The sequence below is a fragment of the Pteropus vampyrus genome, unplaced genomic scaffold (assembly GCF_000151845.1).
Source record: "Pteropus vampyrus isolate Shadow unplaced genomic scaffold, Pvam_2.0 Scaffold145, whole genome shotgun sequence".
NCBI lineage: Eukaryota > Metazoa > Chordata > Mammalia > Chiroptera > Pteropodidae > Pteropus > Pteropus vampyrus.
In genome coordinates this window covers 1541871-1558454 of record NW_011888926.1, presented here as the reverse complement: position 1 = coordinate 1558454, position 16584 = coordinate 1541871, and the positions used below count along the sequence as shown (strand labels likewise).

Here is a 16584-nt window from a genome sequence, read left to right as displayed (position 1 = left end):
TTTCTTCTTAATTGTTCCGAGAGTCTAGTCTTGACCTCTTACAAAGTAATAAATGGATTAAGCCTTTCAAACGTGGGTGCCAACCATCTGGTGCCTCCAGTCCGGTGTTAGGTAAGGATGGGAGGCCTGGCACAGGGTGGGGCTCTAGCACGGGCAGGGACTTGTAGTGGCATTTGGTCGTTGACTGCAGCGTTCTAGAGCCAGCCTCTGTGAGGCGGGGCAGCCACAGGGAGGGACTCCTGAGAGGAGTGAGCTTGTTGGGGCGACCTCTGGACGTCTGGAGCAGGTCTGGAGCAGGGCGCTGTGGGAAGAGCCCGAGCCTGGAAGGCGGGAGAGAAGAAAGTCCCTTCCTCAGTGGCTGCCCTTGCCCGCCTACCTGGGACCATGCCATTTGCTCCCTCTTTGGATTTGGACTTGGACTTGTTTATTCTTGCATAATCACCGTCACCATCTCTTTTCAAGAACTTGTGTTCCAGGCTTTCTTCCAAGTGCTTATACATATTAACTCATTGAAGAGTGCTTGAAACAGTTACCTTACAGGGCAATTTGAAGATTATATACACAGTATATGAGAAACTGCCAGCAAAGTGTTAATTAAAAAGCAAAACAGCTAATGAAGTTCTAATGCTAATTAGAACAGTGCTAATGAAGTTCTTTTCCAATTAAAAAAATCACGTTTAAAGTTTGTATGTGAAATATATAAATATACATATACTCACAGACAAACATGAGATAAATAGCAGTAAAAATCAACAACAAAAACTTTTTAAGCAGGAAAAGCCCTAGCTGTTCCAGCAGGTTCTTCTTTTGACCATAACACTTAGCACCCGACCCTGGCAGCTATTCATACAGTTTCTCTTCCAGACCCTGTGCCAGTCGAAGGCATTTAATTTTGTGTTTGGCCTAGTTAATATTCGTAGAACACGTCTTAAGGGATATGTCTTTATTGATTATTGTTATTATTATTATTGTTATTTAAAAAGAGACTTTTAGAAAGGAACAGATATCTTGTCAAGGTAGAAGGTCTCATTTGGAGAAAAACTTAATAATTTGGGTGGGAAGGTATACTTACAAAATACAAAGAGCCAAGCAAAAATCTCTCCCCTGTTCCCCCATGAGTCAGTTATATGCATGCTTACCCTGAAATTACTCTCCCATTAGCATCGAACTTAATATTGGAAGCAATGAGATGGAGTACATAAGTGCCCCCCACCACACACCCCCCAAAACTCTCCTTACTTTATTGTCATTCCAGGTCTGTCTTGCGTCTTCCAAGTTGTGATGAGTGTAAATGTAAAATCCAAGAAATGTTTGTTCTGTAGGGGGAAACTGCATAGAGGAGAGACTTGGACATGCCTGAATACTGACCTAAAGTCAAATGTGGGCCCAGCCACTTTGTAGCTTTTATGTGGAGGGATGAGGGGCTTGAGCAAGTTATTTAATTTCTTTGAACCTTATTTTAACTTGTAAAGTTGAATAATAATACTGGTCTCGGTTTATAGTACCAAGTACTTAGTAAAGTACTAGGCAAGCATTAGTTGTAGCTATTATGTCATTGTTGGCATAGAGTCAGTACGAAATGAATTTAATTTCAGTCCTATCCACTTTCTATACATTTAAATAAAACATAAATATGGTTTCTAATTAGAAAATAAATCTATTAGCTTTGTCACTGAGTTGCTTTTGCTTTTAAGCATCATAGTGTGACCTGGCTTTTATTCCGAGATTAAATTGGAACCCAACCTGAGATACCTCCTTAAAACCCCCTTTTCAAATTTATGTTAAAAAAAACAAAAACAAAAACATGAAAGAATCAAATATATTTTATTACATGCTGAGACGTATTCCTGTATACTAATATATAGCTGTCAGAGTTTGGATTATTGACATAGTTACAAGTAGAGAAACTGAGTCTCAGGGAGATTAATTTTCCAAAGGCAGCACAGCGATTACCTCACTGTACTCTCAGCCTGGTCTTGCTGGTTCCATAGGCAGTTCTTCGGCCAGTTCTCTTTCATTTAAACTTGGGAATCCCCATTCTGTTTTGCCTTCCCGTTAGTTCTTCGTTTAGCATTTTGACATCCTCCTTTTCTCCCTTAATATGGTTCTTTGCCACACTTCCCTCACACCATCCCTAGGAGGTGGCCCGTTTCTCGCTGTGGATCCTTTTTTAGCACCTCATACATAACCAGATCTTTTCTTTAATGGATTTTCAGAAAACTCTCTTCATCAGTTGACAAAGTTATTTGAGGTTTTGTTTGAGCTATTCTGATATTCTCCTCTCAAGACAGAATTTAACCCTGAGTTTTTGCTCAGAACGACTGTTAATGAGTTCATGGCGTTACGGGGCTCTGGGCAGGTCAGTGGCTCCCCTGCACAAACCAGGATGAGCACCTGCTGAGCTGGAGGGACCCCTCTTTCTAGAGCAAAGCCCTTGCTAGGGCTTTTCTTTGAGTAAAGAGAAAGACCAAGTTCACTACCGTGTGCTGCAGAATCCATCATGATTTGGCTCTGACTACCTGCGGGCCTGGCACCCAGCCAGTCGCCCATTCTCTTCAGTGGCCTGCCGCACAGCGTCAGGCCTCTGAGCCTTGCCTTCTGAGATTCCCTGGGCGTAGAATGCACGCGCATCCCCGTCAGCCTTCAGTCCAGCTCGACCTGCTGGAGTCAGTGATTTTATCACGTTCCCTATGACCTCCTTGTCCCCCATGTTCTCCTAATCTTCTGTGACAATCGCGGCAGTTGTGGTGTGTCACTTTCACTAACTCCTTGCAGTTACGGGGCATTTTCTTGTCTCTGTGGGCCAGCACACAGTGGGTACACATTTAAACTCTTGTATTCACATACCTATTTCAAAAGTAGAAGCTTTGCAGAAATTATATAGATTTGTCCAGATTTCCCAGGATAATCTAAATTTCAAAAATATCTTGTTTCATTGTGAGGCCATTTGGCCCTTCCAGTTTGGGTTCAGAAAGCATGATTTCCATTTTTATAGATTGCATGAAAGTTGCTTTGGGGAGCATTTTATTAAATTGATGCCAGGGTTTTTTTTTTTTTTAGCTGCACCCGAGTGCTTAGTACTTAGAGAAGTTACAGAGCAGTGGGAGATTTTGTCCGTGTGCTTGTGCCGCACAAGATATAAGAAAAGCATTTAAAGTAAAACTTACTGTATGTAATGTAGCAGAATAAAATTTTTGAAAAGTCACCACATATCAAAGATTTATTGACATTATAAATGAGGAAACCAACTGTATGACAAAGATGGATCTAAGACAGTAAGGAAGGGGGAGCAGAGATAACTCTGTGACACAGTGGAAGGAGACTGGCCAGAAGGTCATTGTCAGGACAGAAGAAGAAAGAGCAATGAAGCAACTATTTACACAGTAGAAAAAAAGAATAGAAGAATAAGATTGCAAATTTAGGCGCAAAACTGGTTAATGTCTTACAGGCCAACATTAAAACGAAGCCTTTGAGGTTACCTGACAGAAATGTTCTGAACTTACCAGTTTTCTATGCCTGAATATCTGACGCTACAGAATGTAGTAAATAGAAAGTCAAGCAAGTTTGTTTCTATAGAGCCACAGGTGACTTTAGGTAGGCAGGTCAGGCTACTACCTCCAGTAAAACTTTAAAGGGACACTGTCTTTTTTGGGGGGGGATGGGGGGTACTTATTTTCAAGTTTAGATAGTTTTTCTTAACAAATCACACACAAAAATAAATCACAATTGGCTTCAAGGGCTGAAAGATGGCTGGATCTCAGGTTGAACAGTCCTTGATAAAAGTAATCGTAAATAGTTCTGAAATGGAGTTGTGAAATTCAGAAAGGAAGAAGGTGATAAAAAGCAAAGAAGATGAGGCTGGGAATCACATCCAGAGAGAGGCATGTGTGGAAAAGAGAGTAAAAGATCTTCCAGGGTCTCTGATAAGATAAGGTATGAGGTAGGTGGGAGGCGAAGTCCCTTGCAGTACGAGGGAACAGCAGTTGGTAGGAAGCTTTGTTTAAGACATTCCATTGGGTTTGAAAGACTGTTGGATCAACAGGGTACTCAAAAGAAGATGATTGTCACTGAGTGGGAGGCAGAGTATGGAAGTGGAGCAGAGATAACTCGGTGATACCCTGGAATGAGACCGGCCAGAAAGTCCTTGTACGGAAAGAAGAAAGAGCGATAGGAGGTGGTGCTGAGCATCACTCTCCTGGTTGAAACTGAGAGCTGGCTCAGGTGCCCTGCCGTGTTGGACCAGAGAAGCCAGGACTGGGCCACCAAGCTGGGGCCCTCTGAGGCTGCCCCTGAGAGAGAGCCAGGTGGACCATTTGAGAATGACTGGCTTCCCTTCATGCTTTTTGCTCTCAATTTTTCAAATATTTTATTACATAATATTTGATATATGCAAAGGAATATATGACACATTTGTGTATGTTATGAAATGCAAGCATATGAGAAACCCCTCCTCTCCACCCAGTTCTTTCCTTTGTGGTTTCTTTGCCAGTAAAAGGAGTTTGTTCATCCCTGGCTTAAAATATAGGATGCCTGAGTCACTAATTTGCTGTCCTCTGTCATTCATCACCTTTTCCAGGAAGGAAGGTGGCCCAAGATCCCCTTGAAGTGCTTACCGGATGCTGACCTCATGCTCTGAGCCTCCTACCAAATAAGTGTGCCCCCTGGTGTCTAGGAGAGTGATTTTAGGCACTGATTTGCCTGTTAGAACAGTCCCTCTGTTCCTTATGTTATTGCTTGCATTTCAGGTCTTCTGTGTTGAAGGGTGTGGTTGACGGAGACACCCTTGCTCCTCTGGGTGACTTGAGTGGGGGCAACTGACGTTTTAAGTCCTGAGAAAGCAGTGGTGATCACAAAAGGCAGAATGGTGGAGAAAGGAAAAATAGTCTCATCGTCGACCCTTATGTTCAATACTGGTCTACATTTGATTTTTTTTCTTATTGTAAGATTTTTAAATTATTAGATTAAAACATCCTAAGAAGAGAGATAGGATCATCAGCTTGAAAGCAGGACATGCCAAAAGGATACTTGTTGGGAATTAGATTTTGTGTTTACTTCCTTCTCCCCCACTGATTGTGGTCTGCCTCGTTCCCAGTGGCCTGCATATATCACACACCACATTTACTTCTGTGTCCTTACGTTTGTTGGGCAGAGCTCATGTGAAAGACAAAATGAACAAAAGTCAACAAAGGAAGTTTAGGTGAATATGCTCACAGTCTTAAGGACGAGGGACTTTTAAGTGTAACACAAAACTCTGTAATTTTACTATACAGTATTAAAATGTATATATCATCAATTCTGCTGTAATGCAACATATGCATTCCTAAAAATCACCACACTATGTAAAATTGTGCAGTAAAAACCACAGGGCTTATGGGGGGATGGGATTAGGATCACAACATTCAAAAATGTCAGAAGTGACAAAAAAGATAGAGAAAATAAATAAAAGAGCTTTTTTTTTTTGTTTTAAGATAGGAACCTAATAAAACAGTGCAGCTTTACAGATGTTAAGGGGCTAAGAAATATATAAATACCACAATAAATATGGCACTGTACCCTGGAAAGTAGGTGAGGTTTGCTTGTGGAAGTGGGCGTTGGAAGGTCATAGATTGTGAGTTATTGTGAGTTATCGGTTAGTGACAGGAGGAGGCTATCTGAAGTCAGATGGAAAATCTTGACCTTTGTAGCGGAAAGTGGATGGTTGTGGTTTATAACACATGTAGTGACCTGACAAAGCTGGTAGATGTTTGAGGTGAGTGGGTGTGTACATTTTGTGTATTCCTGTGTGGCTCATTTCAGCTGGATATGGTTTTCTGCATTTTCTTGTGTTTCTGTAATGCATACATAAACACAATTCATGCTATGCTCAAATTATTCACTAATACATCCAATGCATTGGAACAAATTTGAATTTTCAAAATAAGAGTCAAAGCAAAACTTATAGTCAGAAAAACACTATGAATGATTTGTACTAGTTAATACTACGTGCCAGGCACTGCGCTGTAGATTCTATGTGAATTCTTTGTCAACAACCCCTTGAGTTAGGTATAATTGTTAGCCATATTTTATGGTTGAGAAAGCTCCAACTCAAAGAGGTAAAATTTGCCCCAAGTTACAAGGCTAGGACACGGTAACTCTTAATCACTATGCCATTCTTTTTCCTGAACTAATTAAAAGTGACAAAGTGTGGCAATATTTGCAAATATATAAGAAAGAACAAATATCCATAAGACACAAAATTTTTTTCAAAACAAATAGCTCAATGGAAAGATGGACAAAGGTCAAAAGCAGGACAAAGGAAGAAATGCAAATGGCCAATAAAATCAGGAGCGGAGACATTCAACCTCATTTAGTACTCTTTCGCGTGAGTCAAAGCTATTAGGTGGGTTCCCGCCCTCCGCCCCCCCACTATCTGATGGACAGAAATAGGTGTGGGGAAATGCTGGCAGGAGCAGAGATTGTTATAACCTTTCCAAAGCACACATACCTGTCCTTTGACCCAGCCATGTAACTGCTAGAAATTTATCCTAAGAAAATAGGGAAAAGATTTTGTACCAAGATCATTGTAAGAGTTGTTAATGCTGAAAAATTGAAAACACCCATCCATCATCACTAAGTGATTAAATTCTAGTGCATGAGTTCAATATAATACTATGAGACTCTCAGAAAGGGTGATGTTATATCCAGTATCCATAATGGTTGACAGTAAATATTCTTTATGCTTTACTAAGCAGAAAGAGATGTGTGTGTGTCTGTGTGTCTGTGTGTGTCTGTGTGTCTGTGTGTGTCTGTGCGTGCGCATGCTTGTGTATGTGAGCAAGCCTTGCTTAGGAAAGTCTGGACAGACACACATCAAAACATTGACAGTGGGTGTCTGGGGAGGTAGAATTACTGGACAATATTTTTATTTTTCATTTAACTTTTTTCTAAATTTTTCTATAATGAATATTTTATGATTTAAAAAAGAAAAGTATTTTAAAATACTGTCTAACATATACTTACTTTGCCAGCACATATATTAAAATACATTGTCTAGCACAAGGTGCATAATAAATACAAAATATAAGAGTAATGACCTAACAGGGCTAGGTAACAAATATGCTAAAGCAGCAGTCCCCGACCTTTTTGGCACCAGGGACCAGTACTCCTGTGAGAATCTAACGCCTGATGATCTGAGGTGGAGCCGAGGTGGTGATGCTAGCCCTGGGGAGCGGCTGCAAATACAGATGAAGCTTCCCTTGCTTGCCTGCTGCTCACCTCCTGCTATGCAACCCTGTTCTTAATAGGCTACAGACTGGGACCTGGGTACCGATCCACTGCCTGGGGGTTGGGGACCCCTGCACTAAAGGACTATTGACTAACTGCATTATGGAGACCCCACTTGGGACCAGAATTAATCTGCTTAGATTTCAGGTTACCTCACTCACAGATAGGTAGATGCTGCTGGGCTGAGTGGGGCAAAGTGATTTATGTTACTTACAGGTCACAAGCTCCATAAAGTGCATGTGAACTTGGGATCATTTTGGATGGCTGTTTGCAGTGCTTTTAAAGAGCCCAAAATCCAGGTATAGGTTCTTGGGGCCCAGCCACCTTATTAGCAGACTTAACCCTTAATTTAAGAAGCAGCTAAAAATGTGGCTTGGTGGGGTAGGGTAACTGCCAGGAGCGCCCCTGCCAGTTGAGCCTGGGTTTGTGGGCCTGGGGGTGATACGCGCCCATCCCCGAGGAGGCTTGTATCCAGCTTTCAGCGGCTCATCATGCAGGAACCAGAACTTTATTTTCAAAGCTCTATAAAACCTATGTCTCCTCCCAGGCCTGCCTTTTCTAGGTTTCATGGCTCTCTGTGGAAATTAGAGCCTGTGTCATCAGAGCAGGAAACAGCAAAGAGACATTAGGATGCTCCCACGGGGGCAGCTGGGAGTTACAGAGCAAAACTGAGCCTGAGGCCGGCCTCCTGGGCCTTATTTCTCCAGGCCTCATTCCAGTTGGCAGGACCTCGCTTTCTTTGTCACTGCAGACCAGATGGGGTCCCCAGCAGGCCATGTGTGCCCTGCTGGAGCAGTAGCTCAAAGAGCTTCTTCCCATTACTTCCTCCTTCAAATGCCGGGTCTTAACAGGCCCTGTGCGCCACTCAGCCCGGTGCCCATCTGCCTGGCTGGAGATAGCACCACTGGAGCTTGTCAAGTGTGGGTTGAAAGGATTTATTTTTTTTAATTTAAGTACTCCCATTCCATCTGCCTGCACATTCTTACCCTGCTTTGTGAGCTGAGCTTTGTGACCTCTCAGGTTACTTCGCCACCCCAACCACGTCTTCCCCACAAAGGGTTTAGAGGGCACTCAACGAGATGACATGAGTGGAGCCAAGTGCCTGTGCAGTGGGTGCTCGAAGCACCACTAATAGGGACCTTTATAAAGGTCCGTCTCTCACCAAGCGCTTTGCATAAATTATCTTGTTAACCCTCAACAACAAAGAAGCCAGGCGAATATCCTGAAGGCAGCCTTCTGTGGTGAGGAGACAGGGATGTAGAGAGAAGGAAACTGCCTACTTCACACAGCCGGTTAGGTGGGCCCCTTGAGACCTACCTAGTGCCAAAGCCTGTGCCCACCTACCAGGCCTCTGACCTCTGGCCTTCTGCCCTCCTTAGCGTTCCATGGATTAAAACAGTCAGCCAGGCAGTGATGCTCTTGTGGCTCACAAAGCAGGCCTCTGTATCAGTTCCCCAGAGTCGACATCTTATGGGAATTCTAGAAAGCTCAACAAATTATTGGGTTTCTTTTAAACATTTTCTTAAAGCTTCTTATAATCTTGTGTTATACTTGGAATGTGTCAGCATTGAATTGTGTTTTGTTTAAATCTGGTGCTGAGTTTGAGGACAGTGTTAGTTTAATCATGTTTTAAGGAATTAGAATTGGTATGAGTGACAGTATCTGCAGCAGTCTGTCCTTTGCTCCCTCTCGCACACAACAGGCTGAGTGAGGACAGCAGAGTGTCAAGGTGTTGGTAAATAATACCACTACACAGTCTTTAAGCTTGTGAGATGCTGTTTTGCCAACAGGTTGAATTGACTACACACTTAAAGTGCTGAACTGCTAAGCTCGTTATCCTATGTAGAGGTCACACTAGAAACCCCCAGTAGCATTCTGCCTAAGTAAGGCGTAAGGCTTCGTAGCCCAGGCCCCGCCCACACACACACACACTCAGGTAGAGACCTGGGAGGGACCTACTGGTGGAGGTTTGGGGAAATTAATGGAGATGGTGTTTTGGGGAGCAGGTTGTTTATTTTGTTTTGTTGGGTGACTTAATTAGAGCATCCTATGGTCTTGAGGGTTTGAAGAGAGGAGTACCATAGTTTGAGAACAAGCAGTAGCTTTTTGGGAATATATTGGAGAGGAAGGGCGGGAGTGGGGGTGAGGGAGAGGCAGACAGCATAGAGAATTGTAGATCTGAAAATACCTGGGACAAAGTTGAGGCTCCAGACTGCTAATGGAGACCTGCCTGTGAGATGGAAGGTGTCGTGATAGATGAATTGTTAGTTGGGTTTCGGTAAACCTTTGCAAGGACTAACCAAGGGAAGAGGCCCTTTGGTCCGGGAATTCAGGGGTCCCAGGTACTTGGAGCATGTTCCAGATGGGGGCCACGGTCTCCAGGTGGACACATCCCATTGGCCCACAGACTCCTTGCCCTGAGCGGGGGGCACAGCCAGAGGAGGGCCAGATTGGGCCCTCTAAAGCATGGGGTCCAGGGCCCAGGTTGCTCTTTCCTAACCTCTGGCAGTGAATGCACTGTGGTGCACTTGAAAACGAAGCTGGGAGACAGAGACCTGGCCGTGCCCTGACGAGCTGTGTGACCTTGGCCAAACGATTTCTCTGTTCTAGACTTCATGGATGATTTCCCATCATGATTTGGGGGCCATCAACTTCATCATCCCTGATTGTTCCCGAGGGTACCAGCAGTTCCCAGGGCTATGCCCATCATGGAGAGAAGGCCGGGAGCCTGCCTGTGATGAGGGAGAGTTAGGGTCTGGCACAGCTTTGCAGCCAGGCATGCGTGACTCCTGCTCTGCAAGGGGGAGCGGGTCTGAGACTGGAGGTGGCCTCACAGTGCAAGGCTCCTGAGCTTCAAAGCCTTAGGACAGTGATTACCCACTTCCTACCCCAGTGTCCCCAACTGTAAAATGGGACCAGCAATACCTTCCAAAAGGAACAGTCACCCAGGACAGATGTGGCTCCTGTTAAGCCTGATACAATCAGGAAGGTAAGTAGAAAGGGCCTGAATGTAGGGTGAGGAGAGAGCATCCGACAGATGGGGGCCGTCCCCTTCTTCCTTGGTTGGCCCTCTTGGCCCACGTGAATCCTCACACTAGAGGGAAGTGAGGGTTTCCTGACCTATTTCTGCTGTGATCTTGGGAACGCCATTGAATTTTCATGCCTCGGTTTCTTAAGCAAATTTGAAAGTTAATAGATATTTTGGATGGGCAATAAAACGACTCCTTTTCATTTGTTCACAGAGATGCTGCAGTTTGTCAGCAATCAAGTGGGAGAGTTTCCTGACTTGTTCTCAGAGCCTCTGTGTAGCTCATTCCCTGGTGGCGGCGGCAGCGGCGGCGGCGGCAGCGGCAGCAGTAGTAATGGCGGGGGCAGCAGTGGTGGAGCTGGGGACCCCTCGCTGCAGCGGCCCTTCGGCCAGGTCCCATTACCTTCCTTCTCTGCCTCGGGCGCCTCCTCCCAGGCTCCAGCCCTGCAGGTCAAGGTTTCCCCCACCACAGTTCTCACCCCGCCCAGGGTGACTCCGGTCCTTCAGCCCCGCCCCCAGCCCCAGCCCCAGCCCCAGGCTCAGCTGCAGCAGCAGACCGTAATGATCACCCCAACATTCAGCACCGCTCCCCAGACAAGGATCATCCAGCAGCCTTTGATATACCAGAATGCAGCTACCAGCTTTCAAGGTGATTCAAAAGTCAGATATGATAGTGATGAGTTGGTTCAAAAGTTTATGTGCCAATTGGCTGATACTTCCAAAGTTGACTGCAAATAGTTGTCCTCTAGGGATGACAGAATCTATCATTTTGGTCCTATCTGAATGAGTCTTTGGTAACTTGCACTAAGGACAGTGATGCAGGAACAGTTCACATTCTGCCTCTTCCAGTACCTTAATATCTGTTGTTCCTGCTTCGAGGATACTTGGTTGAAAAATCCAACAGGCAGAGTAGACACAGGGCTGTCCTGGAAGTGGAAGTGGCGGCTTGACTAAAATTAGTCTTGAATCTTACCCCCAGGCAACAGCCAGATCTCGGCTGCTGCAGGCTGAGAACCATTCACTCAGCAAACGTCTCATGAGCATCTGCCATGGAGAAGAATACAACTTTTAACACAGGTGCTAGGTCTCTGAGGAACAGGCCTCATAGTAGGCCCTCCCTGTATGTTGAGTTGATGAGTGATCGGCTGTGCCTTTTGTGCCTTTTCTTCAGATTTCCCTCTGGCCCTGTGGGGAGCCCTGGCTGGGATTAGCTTCGCTCTGACAGCTCTTCATTGGGCTTGGAGGATTTAGAGGCTGGGGGGAGAGACATCAGGGCAGAAAGCTGAGACAGTATACTTTCCATTTGTTTCACGGGAGGAAATGCAGCCCCAGGGCCTCCTTAGTTCTCAACACCCGTTAACTCATTAACTCCCTTGCAGAGCGCAGTCACTTGCTGAGTAGCTTCCTTCACCTCCACCCAGCACCCAGAGTAATAAAATAATTTGTACTTACTCCCTCAGAAATTGATGCAGCCCCTCTGGGTTGTTCTTGTTATCTAGACCAACTTGTAGTCTCTCCGCTACCTGCCTTTGCCTTGGGAATTTAAGAATCTCCAGGCCTAGGCTGAGTGAATGCCAGAGAGTCTTCAGCAGCAGGTGGGGAGTCGGGATTATTGTGGGGCACGCCATCTTCAGCTGTTGTCGCAGCTGCAGTGACAGAATACATTCCTCGTCCATGTGACTTTTTTCTCCTCTTCTCTCAAGTCCTTCAGCCTCAAGTCCAAAGCCTAGTGACATCCTCCCAGGTGCAGCCGGTCACCATCCAGCAACAGGTGCAGACAGTGCAGGCCCAGCGGGTGCTGACGCAGACAGCCAGTGGCACACTGCAGACCCTCGCCCCAGCCACAGTGCAGACAGTGGCTGCGCCCCAGGTGCAGCAGGTCCCGGTAGGTGGCTGAAAAGGATTCAGAGAGGCACTGCTTGGGGCTCTTGGCTGGTCTTTGGCTGAAGATGTAGTCTGCATGCTAAGAAGGACCATCGGAGTGTAAGGGAGCAGCTCGTAGGGTGGGTACTGGCGCCTGGTCCCTGTAAGGCACCAGTGAGCTGGGTACAGAGACCTCGCTGAGGTCGTATCTGAGGATTGCACTGGCACTCACAGAGACTCAGTAAATGCAGATGTGTTAACCCATTTCCACAGATGATGAGTATAAAACTGGAAAGAAATGTGCCAAAATGTTTTTAAGTCATGTATCACAGTGAAGTGTATTTTCATACTAATGAAGTAATTGTCTATTTTTAAAAAATCTTGGTTTATTATTTTTGCTTCTCGGCTAGGTTCCTGGATTTCCTGAACTTGTCCAAAATCAGACCTCTCTCCCTGCCACCATCCACCCCAAGCCGTGCCTGCTCTCCCCCCGCTAGACCCCTAGCACTGCCCTCCTCAAAGTCTTTCAGCCTTAAAATTCAGGGGGACCTCCTTTAGCTAGCTATATTCCTTTTCTTCCCCTCAACCCGGTAATCAAGTTGTTTTCTCAATTTCATGAAAATTTTATTTTCTCTTTCTTTCCCAGAGGGTCTATGCAGTAGGACGCTAATGCAAAATAGAGAAATAATTCCTTTTTTCTTCTTCCTTCTCCACCCAGGTCCTGGTACAGCCTCAGATCATCAAGACAGATTCCCTTGTTTTGACCACACTGAAGACAGATGGTAGCCCTGTCATGGCCGCAGTCCAGAACCCAGCCCTCACTGCCCTCACCACCCCCATCCAGACAGCCGCCCTTCAAGTACCAGTAAGAGCCACCTTCCCCTCTGCCTTCTGCTCCCTTTCTAGGAGGTGTTAGGCCTCAGAGGTCTTAGCAAAACCTGGGTATGCTGAGTAGGTGCAGAAGCTTTGTGGAAGGTGTCAGTCAAATTGTAAATATCACCCCCCTTAGATTTCTCCCCTTGAGAAGTCCCACCAGTGCGTGTTATGTGGTGGTGCTAGGGTCTAGAGCGGGAGAGGAACAGCAAGGCGCCCCAGTGCCTGGGCCGCAGCTCCACATGGGACTGGCTGCACTTTGCATCCTGCTGATGGAAGGTTGGCTTCTGAAGGACCCTCGACCCACCAGGCAGGGAGGGGCTCCAAGGTGAGGGACATGGGAGGCACCCACCTTCAGTTGTAGGGTTTCAGTCAGTTTTAGTATCTTCTGGCAAGAGAGTCTAGCAGAGTTAAAGGTGATCAAAATTCAAAAGCAAGCTTTATTCATAAAAGCCAAGAACTGGAAACAACCCACATGTCCACCCAGAAAGATAACATACAAATACGTGACTGAACCTCAAAAATAGTATGTTGAGTGAAAGCTGTGTATAGGGAAAGAGTTCGTTCTAATGATTCCATTTAGGAGAAGTTCAAGAAGAGCAGAATTAAGCTATGGTGAGGGGTCAGAGCAGATTACAAGGGAGGGAGGGGCACGAGGGAACTTTCTAAGGGGTAGAAATGCTCTGTGTCTGAGTCTGGCTTATCTGAGTGACACACATTGTGTACATACATAAAAATTCATCAAGATGTATACTTGATGTGTGTGTTTTTCATTGTGTGTGAATTATTTCTTGATAACTAATGAAGTTGAGCAGCTTTTTATTCTTGGTCATTTGGATATTTGAGGCCATTTATTGAAAAAAAAAAACTAAAATTAGTAAAAATAGAAACAAAGAAAGGGGAAAGCAGATTTGATGGGAGAAGTGGGGAAGCCTCTATGGTTGGCCTATTTATTTAATAAAATGGCTCTGATGAGAGTGTCATTTCTGCCCTTGAGCTTTTTGATAGCCAAATTGTTAAGGAAATGCAGTAAGTTGCTTAATTGTCATGTGAGAGGAAAAAATGTGTCAGACATTAGGAAAAAGTTTTCCTTGGGGCCAGAGTGACGTGGTGTGCTGTATGCGAGCTCAGAGGTGGTTGGTTGATGGTTTGACAGCAAAGCAGAAATCATGTGACTTGTTTCTGGACCCCTGGATCAAAGGTTAAGACAAATTTCTCCACGTTAATCCTATTGAAGTCCAGGCAATGGGCAGTGATTCTGAAAGAGGCATAGGAACTGAGGTACGGTGGCTCCTCAGGTTTCCTGGCGCCCACCTTCACCCAGAAAGGGTCTCCAGCCACCCAGAGCATTGCCAGGTGATGCCACATGGCCAAGGCCCCAGGTTCGTCTTGTGAGAGCACTTTATTCAGACTAACCAAGGGGTAATTCTGCCTGTGTCTGTTCTAGACCCTGGTGGGCAGCAGCGGGACCATCTTGACCACGATGCCTGTGATGATGGGGCAAGAGAAAGTGCCCATTAAGCAGGTACCTGGGGGAGTCAAACAGCTCGAGCCACCCAAAGAAGGAGAACGACGGACGACACACAACATCATTGAGAAGCGGTATCGTTCCTCCATCAATGACAAAATCATCGAATTGAAGGACCTGGTCATGGGGACAGATGCCAAGGTAGGTGCTAAGCAGAATGGCAGTTCACGCCCTGCCATCTCTCCGCTACCTGCCTTTGCCTTGGGAATGTAAGAATCTCTAGGCCTAGGCTGAGTGAATGCCAGAGTGAGTTAGAGCTGCTTTCTTGTTAAAGCATCTTGGAATTTTTCAAGATTACAAAATATTAACCAACATAAGGGGACTGCTGGGGCTTAGTAAGACAGTCGCCTCTCTGGACCTTTGACCCTGCTATGCGGTGATCATGGACCCCAGAGTCACAGGCAGAGAAACGCCTGCCACTCAACAATAAATAGGGGAAATTGATTTTTTTGTATATTTCTGGTGTTTCAATGAATGTGTCTTCTGGCACATAATTTTTTTAACTGTTACCTGTTTATCATTGCCTGTTTTGAAAGGAAATTTCACTCTCCTTGTAGCCTACAAATCTGAAAGGTACTAATATACCTTTACTTAAGATAACAATCTAACAGGGCCCCGGTTTTTTGTCATTTGTTTTTCTTAAAGTTTGTTTGGTGCTAGGATTATTATAGGAAGTAGTCATAGTAGCTAAATTTATTTTTCAAGTCACTGTGTGCCATGCCAGGAGCTAAGCTCTTTACATATGTTCTCTCACTTAGCCCTCACTGCAAGCCTATGATTTATATCATTGAGGAGGAAAGAGGTTCAGAGATAGCAAGTGACTTGTCCTGGCAGCACAGCTAATCAGCAGGAGAGCCAGCATCCGAACCCAGCACCTCCCGCTCCAGAGCCATGCTTTCACTCCTCGCGCTCTGGGCCACTGCTCTCCTCACTGTGCAGCCTGCACCCGTGACACTGTGTTTTCACCCGTCTTTCCAGATGCACAAGTCTGGTGTTCTGAGGAAGGCCATCGACTACATCAAATACTTACAGCAGGTCAATCACAAACTGCGCCAGGAGAACATGGTGCTGAAGCTGGCAAGTCAGAAAAACAGTGAGTGTGCTCATTGAGAAGAGGGCTGTCAGACCTTGTGGTTATAGGCGAAATCCTGTGCAGGGCACTTGGGGGGGCCCACACATGCGTACAAGGTGCCTCCTGGAGTGAAGGAGGAGCTGGGGCCATGTGCTTCTCTCCCGGCCCCGGTGGGGCTCTGTAAAAAACAGGCCATTTGCCAGGTGGAATTTTCTTTGCAGAGCTCCTGAAGGGCATCGACTTAGGCAGCCTGGTGGACAATGATGTGGACCTGAAGATCGATGACTTTAATCAGAATGTCCTTCTGATGTCCCCTCCGGCCTCTGACTCAGGGTCCCAGGCCGGCTTCTCCCCCTACTCCATCGACTCTGAGCCTGGAAGTCCTCTGTTGGATGAGGCAAAGGTATGAGCTTTTAAAACCCCTGGATCTCTCCCATCTCTAATCTGATGGTAGGTAGGCTGCAGACAGGGGCCAGGCCCCGTGTTCAGAGGGCCTGGGCTGGTAAGGAACAGGAATTCTGTGTAATTAGCCAGGTCCTGAAGAATAAAGAGAAAGAAAACTGACTCTGTGAGGGGAAACAGCCCTTCTGTTCCCCCCTAGAGTCAGCTTAACTGGTTCAGTGCAGTCCGGTTTAACGGGTCTTTGCTGAAAGGGCCCACCAGAGAGGAATGAGGGCCAGATTCAGAGCAGGAACACGCAGCAGCTGTCCCGTGCGTCCCAGGCATTGCTGGAGGCACCTTGTTACTTCCCTCTCCCGTAATGGGCCTGGGAGGACCACTTTGTGAGGTTCATCTGCTGGTTTAGGACGAGACTGCCTTTGGGTCCTCTTCCAGAAATGATTCCAATTTGCAATCTAGCAAATAACGTTCCAACCAAGGGCCTTTGATAGTCTAAGAAAGCCCCTCCAGCGGTTGTCATTTAATGGAATTGGTTAAAGGAGGACGGAGCCCAGTGAT

At 45.8% G+C, this 16584-nt stretch overlaps 1 protein-coding gene across 1 annotated transcript in view; it reads left to right on the top strand.

Moving 5' to 3' along the window:
* Positions 1-16584, top strand: part of SREBF2 (sterol regulatory element binding transcription factor 2) — a 56581-nt gene that overhangs the window by 15307 nt on the left and 24690 nt on the right. Inside the window, exons 2-7 of the mRNA XM_011369025.2 lie at positions 10506-10940; positions 11995-12176; positions 12873-13019; positions 14475-14696; positions 15534-15648; positions 15849-16030. Coding sequence (XP_011367327.1) covers positions 10506-10940; positions 11995-12176; positions 12873-13019; positions 14475-14696; positions 15534-15648; positions 15849-16030 — 1283 coding nt within the window. The remainder of the gene's footprint in view (positions 1-10505; positions 10941-11994; positions 12177-12872; positions 13020-14474; positions 14697-15533; positions 15649-15848; positions 16031-16584) is intronic.